Source organism: Fukomys damarensis, unplaced genomic scaffold, assembly GCF_012274545.1.
Source record: "Fukomys damarensis isolate Sample0158 unplaced genomic scaffold, DMR_v1.0_HiC HiC_scaffold_19, whole genome shotgun sequence".
NCBI lineage: Eukaryota > Metazoa > Chordata > Mammalia > Rodentia > Bathyergidae > Fukomys > Fukomys damarensis.
Genome location: NW_022900931.1, coordinates 3,720,612 through 3,743,730, shown reverse-complemented (window position 1 = coordinate 3,743,730; position 23,119 = coordinate 3,720,612). Strand labels below are relative to the sequence as shown.

General features: G+C 42.7%; 1 protein-coding gene across 1 annotated transcript in view; it reads left to right on the top strand.

Moving 5' to 3' along the window:
- Nucleotides 1-23,119, top strand: part of Atxn10 (ataxin 10) — a 129,552-nt gene that overhangs the window by 42,441 nt on the left and 63,992 nt on the right. Inside the window, exons 8-9 of the mRNA XM_010634493.1 lie at nucleotides 4,170-4,278; nucleotides 5,740-5,909. Coding sequence (XP_010632795.1) covers nucleotides 4,170-4,278; nucleotides 5,740-5,909 — 279 coding nt within the window. The remainder of the gene's footprint in view (nucleotides 1-4,169; nucleotides 4,279-5,739; nucleotides 5,910-23,119) is intronic.

The following is a 23,119-nucleotide window of genomic DNA, read 5'->3' as shown; positions in this document are numbered from 1 at the left end:
ATTTCTTCAAATGTTTATATTGTGAGAGGGTTTTGCTAAGTTGTTAAATTGCCCGTGCTGAGCTTGAGCTTGTGATTCTTCTGCCTCAGCCTCCCAGGCTACTGGGATACAGCTCTGTACCACCACACTTGGCTCAGTGAACATCCTTGTACAAATATCATTGTGGTTTTGAACATAAAAATCTGGGATTATAAATTCCTTGACGTTAAATTGCTATCCATGTATTTAAGATGTTTAGAGATTTTGAAAATGTCATACGAATACTGCACAAGACTTGTATGGGTTACAACCTTTTCCAAGTATGAATTAGTTATCATTTACATATTAGGTTGCCTTTTCAAATGTTTTATTAAAAATATTTTCAGAAAATTAACCTTGCGGTTCTATGTAAACTTTACCCATGTAAATGTCTGAGTTAATTTATGGTAATCTTAGCCTTATTAGCTAATGCTTATCAATTCTATCCTTATGGCTTCTGAATTTTTTTTCACATTAATTTTGTCTATGTATCGTATTTCTTTCTAACAGTTTTGATTAATCTACACTGTTTGCAAGCAAGGAGTGATGTATGAATCCAAGTTAATTACTTGTCATTTTAAAAAATTACTTGTCTTTTGACTAAGATTTTACAAAATCTTTGGCACAAGACTGGGTTTGAATCTTGGTTTCTTATATTGCTAATGTGCGACCTTGGAAAAGTTTCTTATCCACTGCATGCCTGTTTTCTTTGCCTGCAAAATGGGTCATATTTCACTGTAAGCTGTATTTCACCAAAGTATGCCGACTGGCACCTAACCAGTGTTTCCTAAGCGGAGCTGTTAATCATCATATCAGTACTATTGAGTGACTAGCATCCCGCTTTCATTATCTTTATCATATAGTACCTGCTTAGATATTGGATCCATTTCTAGGTTTTCAGCTTTCACAGAGGGAACCAGTAAGATACTAATAGGGAGAAGGAAAATTCGAAGAGTTGTGTGTTTCTGTGCAGTAAGGGAATACTGAAGTAAAAATATAACAGAGGATATAAAGGCTGATCTGCGCCAAAGGCAGTAATTAATTGCATTCTGCTCAGACACAACTAATTTGCATTTTTATAGGCAAAAATATTGACATTGTTATTTTTCTATAATTTACAAAGTTGTAAAACACTGTAGTTAAAATGTAAACTAGATAGGAAATGAAATTTTTTTCTTCTGCCCTTTTAAAAATGTTTCAGAATGTTGTTTTATTCCTGATTTAATTATAACTCCAGTAGTTTTGGAATACTTTTAAGCATCTGGAAGAAGGTTTTACTCATTACTCTTAGTTTTTAAGCAAGTATTTTTTTCCTGACTGTTTTCATTCTAATTTCCAGGTGCTCATGAGAAACACTTTATTAATAAAAAAAATTCTAATAACTAAAATTGGAGGTGTTTCAGGTGGGGACAGATTAATGTTCTTTTGGGTTTACTTTGGTTACTATCATAGATTTTAGGAATTGGAAAGAAACTTCCAGATCGTGTTTTCCAAATCCCTAATTTTGTTCTTGGCGTTTTAGCGTGGAGAGTTTCAAACGTAGAAAGAGAGAAAAGAGTGTGCGAGGACTCTGTGTCCCACCCTTCATGGCATCCCTGGTCCGCTGTGGTCCTCATGTCATGCACAGATCCACCCCTGCCAGCCGTGCCCTGGCTGGAAACCAAGCTGTCACACGCTTCAGGAGACATTCTAAAAGACAGGCATCTTCAGACCCATGCACAATAACCCAGCATGTCTAAAAAATTTTTATAATGATAAAAATTTAATACCAGATAAACAGTATGCAGATTTCTTCATTGTTTTAATAAACTCACGTTCATTTTGTTGAATCAGTGACAAATATGGACCATACTTTGCAATTCATTGATGTATCTCCCCTGTCCTTTAATATTTATGTTTCCCCAGTCCCTCATTCTTTTTCCTTTTTCTGCTCCCTTTGCTGAAGAAACTGGCTTGGTATCTGTGGAGTTTTTATGCGGTTCCAGTTTGATGAACGTGTTTCTACAGTTATGGTTGACTTTCTCCCCTCGCCCTGGGTTGGCTGAGAAGGATAATTAGTTCAGAAGCATACTGAGGTTTGGGTTCATCTGTTGATTTTGTGTTTTGTATCCTGTTTTATCGTTGGTGATGCACTTTGACTAAGAGTCACGTAATGCTTGGTCATCTTTCCTTTGTGGTGTTAGTGGTCTTCAGTGATTACCAAGGTCTCTTAATTTTGGGAGGCTGCAAAGTAATGGTTTTCTGACTCTTATTACTCATTACTTACTCATTAGCAGGAGTATTTTCTAAAGAGAATCATTCCCTAACCAGCTGTCACAGGTACATTTTGATTAAGAAAGAAATGATAAATGCTTTATCTTTTTCCCCTTGATGACCAATCTTCAAAGCAATACATTTATGTTGCGGCATCACCTGAAAGATGATATTTAATTGTCATTATGAAGCCATAGCTTTAAAACCACTTGACTTGCTTTTTAGTCTGTTGGAGATGAATGCAATTCCTCTAAATCTTGTACTGTGCTGTCCTTTCTGATTCCTTCTGCTGTGCTGTGTGGCGTGACAGCTGCTCAGGCTCATCTCGTACATGCTCTGCCCCATGCCTGATGTGAGCCAGGCATTTCTTAGGAGAGATGGTGTCTGGAGATGACAGTCTGGGCAACTACCCGCTTACCTGAAGAGCGTGCTGCAGCCCTGTGCAGTTAATGGGTTTGCTTAAGACTTTTTTCATGGTACTAATTCCCTCACTCTCTAATTAGCAAGTGAAAGCTGTGATTAAGATCAGAGATATTACAAATCTGTTATTTGGTGCACTCCTGCAATCTATGCTGCATAGGAAGCTGAGGCAAGAGGATCTCAAGATCAGGGCCAGCCTGGACAACTTAGTGTGAACCTTCCTCAAAAAATAGAAAGGCCCGAGGCTGTAGCTCAGTGGTAGAGTGCTTGCCTAGCATGCATGAAGCTCTGGGTTTAATTCCCAGTGCCACATATATACAGAAAAGTGTTATTTCTTTCTGTATTACTTTTAAACCGGGTGTGGTGGCACACACCTGTAATCCCAGCACTCGGCAAGCTGAGGCGGGAGGATCGCTGTGAGTTGGAGACCAGCCTGGGATATTATACAGAAAAGTGTTATTTCTTTCTGTATTACTTTTAAACCGGGTGTGGTGGCACACACCTGTAATCCCAGCACTCGGCAAGCTGAGGCGGGAGGATCGCTGTGAGTTGGAGACCAGCCTGGGATACACATAGTGAGTTCCAGGTCAGTCTCAACTACATAGTGAGACCCTGTCTCAAAAAAAAAAAAAACCCCAAAAACAAACAAACAACCCCCCCCATTACTTTAAATCTCCTAGAGAATAGTAAATACACACTTAGTAGTAATAAGAGGAATTTGTCTTTCTTTGGATAATGTTATCTTTATTATCTAAATTTATAGTTTTTATTACATTTTCATCAAATAATGTTTACTATAAAAGTAGGGTTTAAAAATCTCTCAAAAAATTGTATATTAAAGTTTTATACAGAGTACTTAATGCCATGCAGGTGGTACTTGGTAGGTCCTTGGCTATGTGTTTTATTTGATATAAACTATTTAGTAGCTATGTATGCTAACATTTTCAAATCACACTATCCTTTCCATCCCACCAAGGTATTGCTTATCGGTTTCTATTTGCACAGGAATAATATGTCCCCAAACTAGAGGTTTTAAACTATAGTACTTTCTAGGATTCCTGTGAACAAGAAATTAATGTATTTCCTGGTATATTTGCATCTTTAAAGCAGAACTTGCATACTGGGAGCACTGTAAAAAGAAAGTATTTGCATAAATGTTATGTAGGCATAGCTAGTAATTTTGAGCATTTAGCCCACTGCTATTCTTGCTTGAATAAGAACTTTTTTGATTCTTTGCTCCAGGAAAACAGTGATAATGCATAAGCTTGCATTCTCTATGGCAGATGTCTGTAGTTAGTAGAAATGTCTGTCCCAGAACATATTTAATAACTCTTTTGTTCTGCATAAATATTTCTCTCTTTAGATAAGCACTGACTTTAATATTCATCATCCCATTTTGTTCTCTTACCATTACCTGCAACACTCAAATCATTTAGCTTCTTACATACTTTTAAAGTCACTTTTCCTTGTCTGTTTAGGAAGTACTAGCCACAATTAGGCTTCTGGATGTGCTGTGTGAAATGACGGCCAATACTGAGCTGCTGGGCTATCTGCAGGTCTTTCCTGGCTTGTTGGAAGGAGTGATTGGTGAGTGAAATATCACACACTATTTTCATTTTACAAATCTTCAACTTGTCATGCTGTAATATAAATCCAAAAACAGATCCTTAGTTTTTAGCATTGTGATAAAACTTTTGAGATTTGTCTGAATATTTGTTCTCGAGAGAAATCATGGTGTCATAGTAACAACTCAGGCTTTGGACACAGAGCATCCTGGGACCACGCTGTAGTTCTGCTGCTCCCTTCTGTAATGAGGTTGGGCACCTGCTTAGTAAGGTGAGCACAGAGAGGCCCCCAGCAGATGCCTGCTGTAGGTGTTTCAGCAGGAGTGGGTGCAGTAGTCGTGATTATAGAGTGGATGTTTACGATAATGAGCTTGATTGTTTTAAAAAATAATTTAGCTTTGCAACATTTGACAGTAAGTTTTTCCCAATTACATTTATTGAACACATGAAATAGTGTTTTACATTTCTTATGTTCTTGTAAGAAGATTGTTTTAAACAAGAACCTATTATTTAAAGTATTATTGTCTTTATTACCAAGCTATTTGCAAGATAATTCAGAGAACCTACTTTATATGGTTAGCCCATTACTGTGTTCCCCTTGAAGAAGATTGTTCTTATTCTCGGAGGCCCATCCGCTAACAAAGGTGACTTTGTGTCACAAGTGTAGTTGAGCTGACAGTGAGCGGTAGAAGGTATGGAGAGCTCCATCCTTCATCCACTGTTGTATGTTGAATGCCATACTTTTAGTGGTAATCGGGATAAAACCACCAGCCTGGACATCACTGTGGAGCAGGATATGTGGGTTGCTGTCCCAGTTCTGCCATGATATTAACTTCTCTGAGCCTGGTGCTTTCATTTTAAAGTTGGGAAGGTGATACCTGCTTTTCTTAGATTTGCTGAGAGGGTTAAGTGAGATAATGTGGGAGCGCTGCCTACAGCTCTTGGGAAACCGATTTCAGAGCCTGCAGGTAGGTGTTAATGGAGTGTGACAGTGTTGCTGATTCTGACTGTAGCTAAGGTAGGTTCATGGAGAACATGCTGTCTCTGATGATTTGACTGTTGAGCGAACTAAAGCTCTCTTGATTTCTGTGGTATAGGTTATTACAGAAACATATTGTCACTCAGGCTTAGCTGCCTCAATGTCAGGTGAGTTCTCATATAAAGAAATTCGAATTGAAAGGCTCTATAAAAAAGATGCTGGAAAATTTTTAGTTGACTTTTCTTTATGGATGAATAAAAAGTTCAAGTCAGGATAATCTCTATGGCTTCTCTTCCCAAAACTACAGTTAAAAAAAAAAAAAAGTGGTATAAATCTCATTACATAAGGAGTACTATACCTATATTTTATTTTAATTCATTAAAATAAATTAGATTTGTTATGGAAACGGAGTACCAAATACTAAAAATTATGTTATGGAAATGTAGTGCCAGGTACTAAAATTTTTTTTTCTGTGGAAAATGAAGTTTACTGTTTTGGCTCTAGATCTTCTACGAATGATTCATGTAACTGGAAATGATACCACAAACATCTTCAGTACCTCTGGTTGTGTAAGAGCAGAAGGTGATGTTTCAAATATGGCGGAGGGGTTTAAGTCTCATCTCATTCGTCTGATTGGAAATCTGTGTTACAAGAATAAAGATAACCAAGACAAGGTGAGATTACTTCTTAATATGTGTCGTATATGTATGGCTTTATTTAGAATTTAGATTATATTCATTTGGGACAAAAAGCTTGAGGTCCTTAGCATTGGGAAGATATATATTATATATCATATAAAATATAAGTATGTACTATATATTTTTCACACAAACAAACACATTTTTAGTAGGGTGTGTATTTTCATAGTTTTGTTTTGTCTTTGTCTTGAGTGCCCAGCCAGCCTCCTTTCTTATCAGTTCTTAGTGTTTGTCTGAAGCTTATGTGTTGGACATTCTAATATCATGTAGACAACAGCCAATAAAAACAGGTATTTACTAGCCCTGAAAAAAATTTTACCATGTAATAGACATTTAAAAAACATAAATTATAACTGGCCTTTAAGAAAAAATAAAACAAAAAGCCATTGTATCTGTAAACTACGTTTATGAATGATAACATCATGGTCATTTTTGGAGATGTTCTGAAGGGGACATGAATTTCCATCTTAAGTCTTTGGAAAGTTAGAAGACTGTTTTTGGAAACCTTTTGTGCTGAATGGTAAGGAGCTAATTACATTGAGACAGCGATAAAGAGTTGTGGGAAGGTTAGACAACATGGTACACATTGGGCTAGCATTCTGTGTCTCCTGGAGTTTTATTCTGGATGGCATTTATTTTGTTTCATTAAATAGTCTGTGGCAGATTATATTTTCTAAAACATTGACAAAAATGTGAGTCATTTAATGTATATCTGCAGTGTGACTCTGCCACTCCCTCTTCAAGGATTGACATTTGTTTCTCCACCACCTTGGATCTGCCCAGGACTTGTACCTCTCTGAGCAATAAGACACGGCAGGAGTGATCATTTACCATTTCTAGCATAGTCACAATTGACCTGGCAGCTTTATTTCCAGCTTCTCTGAAGCCAGTCCCCGTATAGGAAGCGCTGATTCTCTGAGATCCCTTTGTCGTGAGTTGGTGAGCCTAGGCGGGGAAGCTCTGGAGGCTGAGAAGCAGTGAAGACAGAGGGAGTCCAGGCAGGGCCACCAGGGCTTCGGAGGTGTGCGGGAAGCCCTCTCGGAAGCAGCTGCAGCGCTGGTGCCTGACCTGCCCAGCTGATGCCTCATAGATCAGCAAAACCTCTGAATTCCCGAACCACAACATTGTGAGAAAAAGGGAAACACTTTGAGGGGAAAAAGCTTAGGTTTCCTCATGTTAGTAGCTAAGGAAGCTGCTATAGCAGTTATAAACTCGACAATAGAGAGCCATGTAGACACTCAAGATTTGACACAAGAGTCAGGCTCTGAATGAAGTGAAGTTGACATTAGTGGAAGGGAATGACAAAATATTTGACATGCAGGGCAGTTCAGAGTGATGGAAAACCTGTAGTCTTTCCTACATTGAAGAATCAGGGACAGTTAGGGGGCTCTCACAACCCCTGGAAAGTGTGGGGAAAATCCCAGAAAGGTGAAAGCAAGCTTTGAATTCTGTGCCTCAGCTGCCTCTGTCCTTGCTGGTGCCTGAGTCACACGTGTATGGGGCAGACTCCAGGCAGCTAAGCTAAAGGCAAAATAACTTTTCACGATTTGAGCTGCAGCTCTTTCTTACATGGGCAGTTTTACATCTAGCCGAGATAATTACCTGCCAGAACAAAACTATCAGGGCTCAGTAGATGAATATAATAGTATCTAGTATTTCCACAGCAGAGCATTCACAGTGTCCGATATTATTTGGTATACAGGAAAATGTGGCCCCTTCTCAGGAGAACATGTAATCAATGAAAAGTGACTGTAACGTGACATGTGTTGACAAGGGTTTTAAAACAGCAGTTGTAACTCAAGGCTGCTGTATTAGTCCCTTTTCCTTTACTGGTTCCAAATATCAGACACACAGAGCTAAAGGGGGTGGTTGCTGTTGTTTGGCTCATGGTTTCAGATGGTTCAGTCCATGGTCAGCTGGCTCCAATCAGAAACAGCATGACAGAGAGTGTGGCAGAGGACAGCCTATCACTTCATGGCCCTTGGGAGACAGAGCAGAGAAAAGGGCCGTGGATTAGGTACAGACCTCCAGGTCATGCCTTTATGACTCACCCAGATAACCCTAAAAGTGTATTTACTAATTCCCTTGGTGGTTTTCATGCCAATCAAGTTGACAATGAAGCTTAACTGTCAGGTATAAAGGAAAATATGCATCATATGATTGAAAAGATAGGATAATCTCAGCAGAAAAGTAAAAGCTATAAAAAAGAACCAAATAGAGTTGTAGAAATGAAAATACATTATCTGAAATTAAAAAGAATTCCTGAATTTGCCTAAAAATGCAATAGAGAGATCAAAGGAAAGTGTCAGTATACTTGAAGATGTGTTAGTAGAAATTATCTGGTCTGAAGAACAGGAGAATAAAGATTTAAAATAAAATGGACATTTTTAAGGTGCTGAATTTGGGGTAAATTTGTTATGTAGCAGGTGATAATGGGAGTGATTCCTAGGAGATGCATGTTTGCATGATGGTGCTACTTCTCTTTAGCCTCAAGCTGGTACTAGTACAGGTTTGCTTACCCCTCCCTTGGAAAATTACTGGACTGATCCTTATAAAAGAAAGTTGATAGAGAATAAGACACTTTACCTTTTTAATGACTAAGACTGCCTTTCTTGAACAGCACAAAAGAGGTGGTTTTTCTGGTGTTTAGCTATTCTTTTGTTGCTAATTTGGATTGGCCTCTTATAGGAACAAAATGCAGTACCCTTAAAAGGCTTATGAAATAACTCACTGGAGTCAGAATCAGGTTGCACTGTAAGCAAACATGGAATGCACCCAAGTGCTGCTGTGTCTTGGTCACTAGGCCTCACAGGAAGTCGACAGTGTGTCCCTGGCCTGTGCAGTTGCTAATGGCACTGCTGATTTCTGAGCAAACACTCTCAAGGAGGTGAGGGAGTTCAGCCTCTAGTATGAGAATGCCTCTTTTTCTCCCCGTTTTTTTTTTTTTTTTTTTTTTTTTTTGCTGTACTAACAAAAGGCCTGCACCCAAAAGCATTAGCTCTGGATATTTTCTCTCCTTCCAGAGACCCCCAGACAACACCACAGTCTTACTCTGGACATGCCAGGGGCTTGTTTATTCTGGTAGCCAAATCCTGATTACAGCCAGGGGTTGCAGTTACTTGCCTTGCTCATTGTTGCCATGAGGAATTGGGAACACTCAGAAGGCTTTGTAGTTTTGGGGAATTGGAGGGTTAGGTACCTGGTCTTTGTCATTGGGCTGTTAATTCTCATTGTGTTGTCTGAATGGATTGTCCTTCTCCCGAAAATAGGGGCCTCCGGGGTAGTTTGGCTGTGTGTCTGCGCCAAAACCAAATGAGTGAGGTGGGTGAGATTGGGGTCATCACATTTGAGTAGGATTCATCCTTCATTCAGCAAAAAGGGACAGAAGATGATCATTTACTTAGTGTCCACTCTGCCCTGCACTGTCTCTAGTGCATTATCAACTTCATTCTTTGTATTGGCCTTGCAAAGCAGATTCTTCTAGCTGTGTTTTGAGGCGAGACCATCCAATTGGTGAATTGCAGAGCTCAGAGAAGAATTTGGATTTGTTTGCTTGTGAGTTCCTAAACCTGTGTTTATTTTCTTACACACTGCTACCTCTCATTTGAGAACTTTTCAGGAGTTCTGAGGAAAAGGTTTGCAGTAGGTTTGCTAAAGGACCACAGACCGTAGGTGTTGCTTGCCAGGCCCCCTTGACTCCCTCTGTTTAAGCCTGGAGCTCTGGTGGTCCTCCCATTTCTGTTTCCTGTTCATCATTTCCTCCAGCCAGAGGAATCTTTGGTGAACGAATGAAGGTTCTCTTCCCATGAAGTTTCCATTCCAGGAGCATCTGTGAACCTTCCATTCTGACCCATAATCCCCAAACCACTCATGACAAACACTTTCCTACAATCTTTGTGCACTGCCGGCTTTCCTTGGAGCTTGAGCAGAGGCCGTTGAAGTCCTACCGTGTCCTGTAACTTCATCCATTGCAGTAGTTGTGATGTTCACCTGCTGGATGGCACTCCTTACCTTTGCCTGGCCCATTCCATTTTATAGAATCCTTTTTATCTGTATTAGGTCACTTCAGCCTGTGACACCTCCATGAAAAAGACAGAAAAGATTCTATTGTCATTTTCTGTACTTAGAAACCAGGGCTCAGAGAAACTTAAATGTGATTCATTTTAGCTAATGTCTGTTGAATGGAAAGTCTGTGCTGCACGTTCTGGAGCTGACAGTCACTTTCACTGGGGATAACACACATGCACGTGGTGCTAACTGGAGTGAGGAGGGGCCCGCCAGAGAGAGGAGCCCCTGGAGACCTGGCCCTCTGTGCTGTCTTTGCCCAGAGCAGGGAGCCAGTTGGTTTGAGCAAGGCCAGGAGCCGGACTGCCAGGAGCTAGGAGCTTGGGATTAACAGGATGGGAGATCATCTTCCTGTGAGATTTGTACCTTTGGGCCGCATGTAAGAGAGCCAGGGTGCTTGGCCTCAGGAATATCTGGTCAGAAATAGATTTCACACAGTCTTCCCATGAGTCTTGCAATGCTCCTTCTGTGCACGTGATGGGTTGTAGTGTTTCCCGAATTGTAAGGGAATCGCCAGACTTCCTTTACCAAGTCACGATAGGGAGGTGATCTGTAATCCTTGCCGACTTCTCTTCTTACCTTGTCTTTTGTCTGGCCTTCCTTAGTGTTTCTTTGCTACAGCTGAGTGATTAATATACTTTTAAACCTCTGTGAATTTAGACAGAGATTCTGTTTTGGTTTCTGTTGTGAGAAGCACATGATCTTAATGCTGTAAATGTGAAGAAAGCATTCTTTGGCTTCTTTATTAGAATAAGGAACGTATGGCTTTCTCTTTTTCTTCCCATCTGTCGTTCTTTGTCATTGTCGTAATTTCTTTAAGGGAATATTTTATTAGAAGAAAACAGATGTTTGTTATTTCACGAAGCTAAATGCATTTTTTTGAAGTGGACAAGTAGGTGATCTAGTTTACTTACTTTTTTGCCTGAAGAAATCTGGTTGCCTAAGGTGGCACACTACTTGGGCATGGAGTCCATGAGTTCGCTGGCAGTGCCCTTCTCCTTCTGGTGGAGATTGCCCAGCCCACACATGCTGGCAGCGTCCCATGTTCACACACAGAGCTTCCATTCCAAGCATCACTTCATGTAAGGGTCCCTCCCCACCCCCGATACCAAGGATCAAGTTGAGGACTTTGAGCTTGGCGGGCAGGCGTGGCACCACTGAGCTACATCCCTGGCTAATCTTCATTTTAAAAAGAGCCAGTGCTGTGTGGCCATGTTCAGCACACGCAGGCAGTGAGCTTCATGTGGTCCCTCCAGTTCAGAATTCTTTTTTGCACATAAAAATCTTTGTGATAACGTTTCCATGGAGGATTGGGTCTGTGGGTCTGATTGCCTGGCACATGCGAGTCTCTGGGTACAATGTCCAGTACTGCAGAAAAGAGAAGAGAAGCGATCCCTTGAGCTTGTTTTGCCCCTTGTGTTATCTCAGTTTCAGTTGCTTGTGGCACGTGGTTGGCGCTCAGTAAACTCTTCTTGAAGGACAGTTTGTTGAATGGCCACTACATGTGGAGCACAGTTGAGATTCTGAAGACTGAAAGCAGGTTGGACATCATCCTCTTGTTCAAGAAGTCTGAGTGTTGTGAAGTTACCTGACTGTATTTATAAACAGATTAGTAAAAATAAAATGACTTTTCAGGAGAAAAATTACAGGCCGGGCATGTAGCTCAGCGGTGCTGCCCTGTACCTGCTTGGCAAGTGCAAGGTCCTGAGTTTGATCCCCAGTACCAAAAAAGAAAACAAATTAATGTTCCTCTAAATTTTGGGTTCCGTAATTATTTTTGAAAGTCTTTTATGTTTACGATACATTTGAGTATGTTCTGAGTTATTGTAAATTTTGTCTTATCTAAGTTATGTTGTTTATTGTAAGCACATTTGTAGAGTGTAATATTTGCAGATAATTTAAAAGGTTTAAATTTTAGGGTTAGGTTTTATAGATCTGAATGTGCATTTTTCCCACTCATCCTAAATATGATTTTATACTAAATGTACAATTGTTAAATGTTCATAACACGACGCTTCTTCAGTGCTATTTTTAGAGGGAGATGGATTCTTTCGGCTCTTCACACCTAGACAGGAGGAGCACCCCCCCACAGGAGAGCTGTGAACACTCCGTTAAGATGTTCTCCTGTCTGAGCTGGTTTGGAGCATCGTATCTGTCTATTAAATCACGAAGCTGGGGAAATGTGTGGCTTTTCCATAATTATTTCATTCAGGTTGTTGCTCTTAGGGAAGGTCGGTCTTTGCTGCTGACCACAGATTCAGTGGCTGTCCAAGGAGGTCAGGGCTTGGCTGGTGTGTGTGGGTGTTTGCCTTTGAGCGTCCACACGGCGGGCCAGCTGGCATGGCCCTTGTGCTCTGTCTGTGCTCAGCCTGGACTCGCATGGTGCGGAGTTCTCTACCGTCATTTTCTCTCGCGTGACCTCAGCTTGGCCTTTAAACTCAAGGTGCTGTCTCTACAAAGCCTTCTGAGGCCAGCACAGAAACACTTTCTACTCCTCTCTGTACTCTGTCAACCCTTTGCCCCCTTACATTCTACCTGTGATTGGTTTCTATATGCAAATATTTTATGGTTTGTTAATTCAGGTGTACAGCTTAATAGATGTGTGCTGGTTTTTTAAACCTATCTTCAGTGTGTGATGTATGTGTATAAACTGAACAGCAGCAAAGTAGTGACACAGAAAAAAACTGATGTAGTTTTCTCTCAGTTTTACTTCAGCGAGCTCGGTCCCCCATTACACTAGCACCACCTTGCTCTGGTTTGTTCTTCACCGCGAGCCTTTCATGAGCCTGCTCCTTGTGTCCTTGAGTCACTCTCCTCCTCAATTCATGTTTGTCCATCTTCACAGGGGGCTTCAGAGCCCTAACTTTGTGTCCAACTCCTGGAGATTCCAGGCAGCTGTAGAGACCTCTGGGCCGCGGCTTTTCTTGACACTGACTCTTCTGCAGAAGGCTTTGGGTGGTACAGAGAACCCAGACAGCCTTTGGAGTTGAATAAACGCGCACTGTCATGGTTGTTGACCATTTTGAACTCTAATGGATCTAGTTCATTTCAGTGTCTCCCTATTGTGTGTATTCAGATAGAAATTTGTAGGTAACATTTCATGGGTATTTACAAAGTTTAACGTAATCCACATATTCTGTGTACATTACTTTTCTAGTAGTACTTTTTGGAGGAAGTAGAGTGAACACAAATAAGAACTTTTTTTAGGAGAGTATAACTTTTTTTCTTGCCAGTGCAACCGCAAATACCTTCTAAGTTGAATTTCTCATTTATTATTATCTAGTAAAAGAGCTGAAGCTTCCATGTAAGTTCCCAAATGTGTTCTAGGTCAGTGGAAAACTTTGGGGAACTTTGACCTCTCAGGTCTGCATCTTGTCTTAGTTACATAGTGTATCTCTTCCCGGTCAGAAGCAAGTTGCTCAGAATCCCAGCTTATTGATTTGAGGATTGAACGTATAGGCAAGATCTGGCTTGTTTAGAATTCCACTTCTTTGTAATGTAATCTCAGCTCAAGAAATATGTCAAAATTAATAAATCAACCTGTCACCATTAGTTTCCTGAACTTACAGTTCCTGTTACAGTAAGTGAAATTAAAATTCCTACCTAGAGGACGCCTATCATGGTTTTAAGTTTGTTGCAGCTTTAACTTTTTTTTTTAAAGACATAGAGGATCTTCCACTATTTGACTCCAAAAATCCTTTTTCTTTGTCTTCTTGTTGCAAAAGTAATTGGCTTATTCTTTTGCGGGAAAGGCATAATGTTATTTAAAAGGAAGAATCATAAAGTGGACGGTTGTCTACTACTATTACTGCTGCTCTTACCTAGGCAGACCCCTTGTTACCACTGTACCTCTCCAGGCTGTGAGCTGCTTGAAGGCACACACTGTGTCTGTTTTAACCCCTGCCCTGCCACCTGGTGCAGAGTGTAATGAAATTAAGGGGCATTTTACAATGAATTGAGCTTGCAGTCACCAGGTTACTTGCTTGGAGTGAATTCTTGCAGGCAGAATTCTTATTCTAGAGCCCCAGCTTTTCCCACTGTACTCCCCTGCATCCATCTTCCCCAGAAAAGGGACATTTGAAACCCGTGACCACCTATGTGTGGTCCTCAGGATGGGCACCGCACTGGCATCAGCGCTTTGTGAGATCACATTGATCAGTTCTTGCAGAGCTTTTTTGTGTCCTGACCTATAGTGTTTCAGTGGCCACACTGTCCTTGAGCCCTGCGTATATGACAGTGCTTTCAGACCAATTTGTGTTTAGCGGTAGATAGGGGTAAATATAGTGGTATTCATCCACAGGAAGGTGACAGAAAACTTGGCTATACATTCCAAATGGGAGTGCAGGATATTGTAAAGATTTTGGTTATTCTTAGCCTGCTTTTATTACAAGGCCAATGGAAATCCCATTGAGGGGGGAAAAAGAAGAGCCAGAATTTTGATAACAAAATGGAAATAATTGTGGAAATCTCTTAACAGTATTGTTAATTATCTTAGAATAAAATATACTTTAAGGTAATCACAACAACCTACAGAAGTGGATAGCTTAGCAGAAGAGAATGTATACTCTGAAAACAGACCTTGAGAAGTTACAAAAATTCCCCTGTGGTAAGGAGAGGGAGGTAAAGCTTTTCTAGAAGACTGGAAACCAGGGATAATTGGAAAAAAGCTACATTGACCCAGAACAAACCCGAAACACAAACTGGGATTAATTGAACATAAAACGGTTTGGCCAGGGATTTAGCTCAGTGGTTCCACTGCCTGCCTTGTAAGTGCAAGGGTCCCAGTTTGATCCTTGGTACCAAACAAACAAACAAACAAACAAAAAAAGAAAAGCAAACAGTTTAAGATTGAACCCTGAAAAACTACAGTGATACTCAGTTGATCTTTTTTTTGCAGTAAGTGTGGTGTTTTATGGATGAGAAGCAGTGAAGGTCGCCACAGAACCGATGACTCAGTAGCTAGTCTCCCAGGACAGGCGAAGTCTGCTGAGTGATGCTAAGGGGCCTTGAGGCAGTTACTCATCTTCTCTGAGTTTCTGTTCCCCCACCAAAAATGGAAAAGTGTGTTTATGGTTATTGTGAGAATTAGAAACACAAAGTATAAGAAGCACTCAGGGTCGGCTGTGTTCATAGTTATGCTTGTTTCAGTGGTATTACATTATTAGCAGCAGTCTCCTCTCCCATCAGTAGAAAATGTTTCAGTAAATTAAGGTACTATAATATGTATCCAATAAAAAGCACATTTTTCTGAGAGCGTTTGCTGTATTGTTATGGTCCTGGTAAGTGGGAATTCTCAGCAAGAAGGGGCCCTATACCTACACCCCTGCTTTTTATATTTTATATGTGTGATATATATATATATATGTTGAAATATTCTCATCACACACATACTTAAGAAACACGCATTTATGTATATGACAAAATGACCCGAAAGAAACACCCTATGTCCTAGTAACAGTTATCTCTAGTTGAGAAGGTTAAGGCTTGGTTTTTCCTGTTCCATATACTTTTTGTTACCATTATAGTGAACATGAATTACTTTAATAAAAACAATAAGATGCTATTAAAAAAGGAAAGGGGCACATGTCTGTAATTCCTGTTTTTCTCTTAATTCCTTTGTAAATTATTTTTCCTGCTCAAAGGAATAGAATATGCATATTTTTTGTTGTCATGGGTTCTGATTTCAGGGAGTTGGCTTTGGGTGAGTGCATGAACATTGAAAGTTTCTATTTTGCATCTCAATCAGTGAAAACCTGAGTACTTTTGACATCATGAAATTTCTATTTCCCCAGGCTTTATTTCTTTGGTTACACGAGAAAAGTGCTCTTATGTCAAGTGTTGGAGAGTAGCTCTTCATTTCTAAAAAAAATTAAGATGGAACTGTCTGTCACACATCTACAACAGTTTGATCTTTAGCATATTTGGTTTTCTTTCTTTTCTTTTTTTTTTTTTCCTGGCAGCAACTGAAAATTAAGAGGATCAAAGTTACATTCCTATAAAAGACCTTTCTCATCAGCACTTGAAGCCATTATCTGTCAGCCACCCCCTTAAAAGCCTATTGCTTATCTTTTTATGGTAAAATTTAATTTCCCGGCCTCGATAGTCTGACCGAACAAGAGCAGTATTTAGTCTCAAGCAGTGCATTTTAGTTTGAACGTAAATGACTGCTGTGTTGCAGCTGGAGTACCCTGTGCTGCATGTAGGAACCAGCGAGGTTTCTTGGCATTGTGGCCAGAGCGTTTAATTCAGTTGAACAAGTCTGTGTTTGCTCGATGCTGTGTGCCATCCGGTGTTCTACACTGGCAATGCAGAAATGGGTTTGGCCTAGTGCCACCCTGAGGAGTCCATGTGCAAGACGAAGGCAGATGTGAAAGAGAGCGTGCGTGGCCAGCACGGAGAGTGGGACATCAGCACACCGGGTGCCTGGTGGCAGTGGTTATATGTGGCCTTCAGGAAGAGCCTAGCAGACCTTGGGTTTGGTGGGGAATGAGGCGGAGTGAGACCAGAGTGGGTGTCTGCCAACATCTGTACCTCCCGGATCTTCAGCCTTGGAGATGTCTCAGCACAGCTTCCATTCCTGAACATTCTTCTGGGTTGTTTTCAGGTCCACTTATTCTCTCATTGTGTTGCCTGTATTTGTCGTTCATCATTTAAGGCAAACTTACAGTCTTTTGGAGACTCTGCTTTTTCTAGTCCTTGGGGTAGAGCTTTCCTCATTTATTCTCTCCTTGATCTCCTCCCTGTCCTCCTTTCTGGCAGAGCTTCTTTGTCCTCATGATTTGTGTACTTTTGACTTGCCGCCTCCTGCTCCACTAGTGTCATTTTTCTGTGGAGGGCCATGGTCTCTGGCTTGTGGCTTCCTCACAGAATGCTGCACTGTTGCTTCCATTTCCTGGGGGCCAGAACATCCACCCACCTCTTGGTGGCTTTCCTGTTGGCAGGGGTTCTAGGGCCACGGTGCTGGAGTAACTCCAGGCTATCACCTACTTGTGGTAGTTAATGGTCTCTTCCCCATTTACCTTCCCAGATGTGGGAAAACCGCAGCATTAGTGGACAGGCAGGTTTCCACGAGTGGCTGCTATGAAGGGGACGTAGGCTAAACTGGAGTTTTTTTTCCTTGTTGCCATCCTTCTGCAGGCTACCTCCTTGAGGTCCTTCCTTAGTGGCGCTCTAGGGACCCCATCTCTCTTGGATCCTGGGTGCTTCCTGTCCTGTCTCACACTCCAGCTTTTCACTTCCGCCTTCCAGGGTGATGCAGGTGCCACCCAGTGGCAGGATAACACCCACGTCCCCTGAGCCATGTGGGGTTAAGCACAAAATTGAGTCCTGTTGGCCAGGTGGGAGCTGTGAAGAGTACCCATGGTGTGGCTGCCAGGTTTGCTGTGTAACTCTTCTCGCACCTTCACACTGCCTTCGTACAGTGCATGGAAGAGAAAAGAGAAAAGCCAGTTTTAATTCTGGAGTTTAAAATAATGTTTGTTACTTACTAGGCAAACCTTCACATGTTGCTCAACCTCTGAGTCTCCCTTCATCTATAAAACAGATAATTTTACTTGCCTCATGTGTGTTGTAAGGATTAAATTATTATTACTGTGACTGATAACATCGGTACGTACCTTTTATGAGTGCTTGCTGTGTGTGCTCGAGTGGGTGTTGTATAGTAATGTTTTATTTTTATCCCATCCTCGATGCCCAGGATCATACTTGGTGGTCGGTGAGGCTCTCCCCATGATCCCGCCAGTGGGCCAGCTTCTCAGGGACAGGCTCTTGAACAGGTGGCGCCCGTTAAAGGGTGCAAGAGTGTGCACAGGCCAGGTTCCACGCCAGTTCCTTCTCTGCCCATCAGCTGCCAGATCCTCACCACCCTGCCTCTGTGCACGGACTGACTAGTGCTTCTGCCGGCCAGCCTCCTTGTGCTGACAGCTGTGGAGTGCCAGCGCACGGGGAGGAGCCAGTGTGGTCCTCTGCTGGCCCAGGCAGCAGATCTGCAGCCCCGTCTCACACACCCGCTTCGGAAGCCAGCAGCGGGACTCTCATCCATGTTGTTTTCCCAGGGTCTTCATCGTGCTACAAGTTCCTCTAAGCAGCTTCCGTTCCCTTTAGGTCAGGTAAAAATGTGAGCACACATGGAGGAGAAACGGCTAAGCCCTCCTCAGTCTTTTACTCATTTACATGAATGTATTGAATCCTCCACGGAACAGACTCCACTCGGGTGCTCAGGAGAGGCCAAGGTGGAGAAAAGGAGCGAAGCTGAAGTCCCGGTCCTTCCCCTGCTCACTGCCCCAGCCCCAGTGTCCTCACCCCTCTAGCCCGCTGATGTTTGGGGATCAGGATGTGTAGCCAAGCACTCACTTCTACTCTTTGTGCCACAGAGTAACAGCTTGCCTACATTTGGAAGTATTCCCATGTCTTTTGTGGGAAAAGTATATTAACTCCAACACTCACTCAGATTGGAAAACTAAAACTTCCATCCTTACTCAGGATCCTGTAAAAGTAAGTTGTTTACGGAAGAGTAAGAGCAGCAGTGATCACAGTGATGGGATGAGCTCTCTAGGTGCTTCCTAGAGCAGGCACCATTATCCCCACGTTAATTTGCACATCGAGGGACATCAGTGTTATATACCTCACCCAAGGTCACACAGAGTCAGTCAGAAGTGGGGCCACACAAGAACTCAGATGGCCTGGCCCAGACCCACAGCCTGGACTTCCTTGTCTGCCCAGGCGGTGTGTGCCAAGGTTCTGCAACTTGTCCCCTGCACACATCGCTGGCCAAAGCCACGCCTTCCCACTTTCCATGTTACAGTCATAGCCTTGCCTTGGTTTTTGCTAATGGCACAGAGAATATCCAGGATCTTTTAGGTGCAGGAGTTTGAGTGATTTTTGAAAATTAAGTTTAAAATAAGATTCTTTTCATTTTCAGACTTTTAAAAAGTGATTACTATCTTGAAAGACTGACACTTCCAAAAAGATATTTTTTGTTAAAGGAGTTTTGTATTCCAACATGTATGTGTCTAAGAGAATTTAAGAAAGATGAACTGTTGCACTGAGAAAATAAATATGTGAACTTCCTAAAGGCTATTTTGCATTTGAAATTTTTGAGGAGGCCCTTATTGCAGTATTGCAAACTTCTCTTATAAGAAATACAGGGAAACTCTGTGTGTGTGTGTGTGTGTGTGTGTGTGTGTGTGTTTGTCCTTTTTAGGCTGAATTGTTTGTATTATTTGTATTATTATTGCACATCTTACATTACAAATCCTTCCACAACCTGCACTTAGCTCATGTTACTCTAGGATATTTGAATAATTGGTTTACCGTGAGACTAATTTCTGGGAATGGTTTATTGCTATTTACTTGGTATGTATAAGTGACAATGTTGAATTTACTGGAAAAATCCAAGAGGAAACTTTTAAATGAAGTTTTTACGTGCAGCCGTGAGGCCGATGAGAGAGACAGGGGTCGGGTTTTCAGCTTCTGAGTCCCACAAGGACATCAAGGAAGAGGGCACACCAGGAAAGAGAGCTGGGACAAGAGACAGTCTCAGATGCTTTCCGAGGCAGCGTGTACCCCTCTGGTCTGTGTCAAGGAGTGGCTGTGGTCTGCACCTGCATCCCGGACAGACAGCCCGGGGGCTGGGCTGCGGAGGAGGAGGAGGCCTGGGGAAGTCTGGGCAGGGTGGTGGGTGGTGGGGTGTTGACAGGAAAAATCCGACTGGCAGGCCTCAGGGAGCAGGGAGGGGAGAGGAGGTGCTCCTTGCCTGCTGGAATTTCAACCCTGGCAACTTTCAGCTACACCCTCTACCTTCCCCAGCCCCAAACAAAACAAATATCTCAGAGCTGCAGCGGAGAAGGGGGCAGTGCCGGCTGACTTTGAAACTGCAGATGTGTCCTGTTGTTCCCCTGCCTGCTCCTGTCGGAGGAGAGCTGACTCCTGGAGGCCTCCGAGCTGGGCACCCTGGCTAGAAATCAGGGTTTGGCCACTGCCCTCCTGGGCCCTGGAGAATGTGCTGTGGGGGGGCGGGGGGTCAGTGGATGTTTCACTGAGCAGTGTAGAGGGGAATGAAATCAGTGCTTTTCAAGACAGATTTGTTGTTAATCTCAAAAATTCATTTTGGGCCAGGGATTTAGCTCAGTGGTTCCAGTGCCTGCTTTGCAAGAGCAAGGACCCGAGTTCAATCCCCGGTACCAAAAGAAAAAAAGAATTGTATTCAAAAATTCATTTCAGGCAGTTTTAGAAGAAAGGGTAGTAGTGCAGTTTAATAAATATGGATAGGATGAAATTTTAAAAAATTCATAGGTACATTAGATAATAAGACTCAAGAGGTTTTTATATATGACCTTATCAGTCAAATTATTTTGAAATTTTAGTTTTTATAGTCATTACTGTGTTAGTAATTTTATGTATGGTTCAGGTTGCACTTAACAGCTCTGATCTCCTTTCTCCTGTCACACTCACTGTTTAAATTGGCAGGTTTTGGACTCTGCTTATACGCTATTCATTAATTTCATTGTAAAGGAGAAACAAGCAGAGATCAGCCTTCATGATGGTAGTTCATAGTCAACACTTAGGGTTACACACTTCGCACAGAAGAGTGACTTAGCCATGTGTCCCTGGAATGGTGACGTGGGAAGCTCTGTGTGTGGTGGTCCTGTGCCCCGGTGCTCCTATCTGACCTGTGGCTCTCAGTGTCCACCCTGCTCACCCCCCCAGTAGAGCCCTTGGGAGAGCCGCCTGGGTGCAGAGCACAGATGCACAGGCCTCGCCCACCTGTTGGGGCAGCCAGGCCATCCCTGGGAGTGCAGACCAGAGACCGGAGTCACCAATAGAAAATTACACTTTGGTCGTGTGAGATGTGCCTACTTCAGTGATGTGCGTGGCACAAAATACAATATTATGTTATGTTCAGAATATCAGATTCAAATTACAGAGCTGCAAAAGCAGAAGCATCCTAAGGCAGATCACACCTCATTTCAAGGTTGCCTGGAGATTTTGCTGAGCCACTCCATACCTTACAAGTTCTCGGTCAGCGTGAGGTTCGTATTCTTGCAGTTACCTTTAAGGTGTTGCTTTTGGGTTTTCGGGTGCTCTCTTAAACACACCAGCGGTGTGCTTGTGCATATGGGCACACACTCAGCAGAGTGCCAGGAGTGTGATTTAAAGGTGGACAGGCAGAGCAGTATCTATGTGATATTTTTATCTTAAGGGCAAGATCCTGATGTACAGCTTCATGTGACATCTCGTTTCTTTAAAAGCCTGAGGCATCAGTAATCTTTACAGCAGGAATTCTAGTGCTGTGTTTTGCATTCCAGGCTTACTGTCTATCCTGCCCTGTAAATATATGGTTTTATGGACTTATAAATCATGACAGTAGGACTCATACATATCTAAAAAGAAGAGATTTAAATCTTTACAGTTTCCAAGATTTAATGTGATTTAGACATTATTCTTCTTACTTAGGAGGCACATTCTTATTTAAAGGCAACATAGTTCATATCTTTGGAAGTAACGAAAAACACATCACCAGAGAAACAAATGTTTATCAGGAGTGTGCTGTGTGCAAGCTTTGTTCCAAGTGCTGGAGGGAAGGAAGGGAAAGAGTGGATTCCTGTCTGTAAGTAACTCATAGCCTAGAGGAAGATGCTAAAAAGTAGAGATCCCTGAAAGAGATATCTGACTGGGCTGAGAATTCCCCTCTCTTACTTGGCCCTGGAGCACAAGGGCAGAGCATCCTGGGGGAGCCAGTGCTGTGCACACTGGAGGCTGAGTGCTGCAGAAGAAGTTGTCCTCAGAGGCTACAGATCCTCCCTTCCTGAGGCACCACTTGCAGGGCGGGGCCCCACCTTGCCCAGGCATGAGCTCAGAGACTTGCAGGCGAGCAGGCAGGTTTGGGGTCTGTGCCTCCTGAGCTGTGATTGGAAGGCAGACGATGGACATATATCTGACAAGTGTGTGTTCCTCTGTGGCTGCCGAGGTGGTCAGCACACAGGTCTGCCATGGCTTAGAGAGGGTCCCCCAAGATACTGGATTTTGAGTGCCAGTACCAAGTGGTCCTAATGAGGAATAAGAACATTGAGCTTCATTCTTCTCCCATGTGGAGACGGCACTGTGCTGATTCCAAATTCCTTCACTCAGATCTCCCCGGGAGCAGGACCCATGTCTGGTCTTGGACCTTGCCACGGCCTGGTCCAAGGACCTTAAAGCTATAGGTGTTTCCTGTCCTGACTTTCGTCTCCACGTCCAGGCACAGCAGGTCAGGGGTACCTCACTGACGTGGTGTTCTGTGTGCAGGGAGCCCTGTAGAGTGCCCTCCATCTTCAACGCCTCAGTCTAGTGAGCATTCACAGAAGGCCTGCCAGACGCCAGTGGGTGCTGCTGTCACCAGGTAGCTCCTGCCTCAAAATGAGGGCATCGGCTAAGGCTCCAAGGCAGTCAAGCTGGTCAAGCAGGGGAGTGAGTGCTAAGGCCTCTGATCAGCAGTGACACCGCATAATAGTTACCCCACGCTGCATGCTTCCCAAGTGCCAGGCGTGGCTCTGAGTGCATTTCGCACACCTCATGTAATGATAACAGTATTTTCCCCATTGTGCAGACGGGATGAATGAGGGCCAGAGTTCAGCAGTGCACCATAGCTCCCCAGCTGTTAAACGGTGTGGGCGAGGAACACATTTTATTTTAAGCCTATTAGATTTTTGTAGATTGCATTTTATCTAAACTTGCGTTCCCTGGCCGGAAGGGTTGGAGAAGAGCCACCCAGGTTGAGGACCCAGCCGGAAGTGAGCTGCCGTGTCTTTCGTGGGGGAAGGAAGAGCAGATCTGAGAGGGGACTAGGTGCAGCTGTCCGTGCAGAGGGGCGTCTCTCGTGGGCTCACCTTTCGGGAGAGCTGTTGGGCTGTTCATCATCGCTTTACTGTTTCCGTGGACTAACTCAGCAATCGGACATTTTTACATTGGTGGCTTTGAGTCTGAACTCTGACCGCCAGATCTGTCCCTTTTGTCACTCGTGCCATTCTCCATCTGGCCCCAGCACAGCACCTGGCTCAAGATGAATTCTCTGTCCATTTTCAGGGGTGAGCAAGTGAATGACCTTAAATTTATTCTTTTTTTTTTTTTTTTTTTTTTTTTTT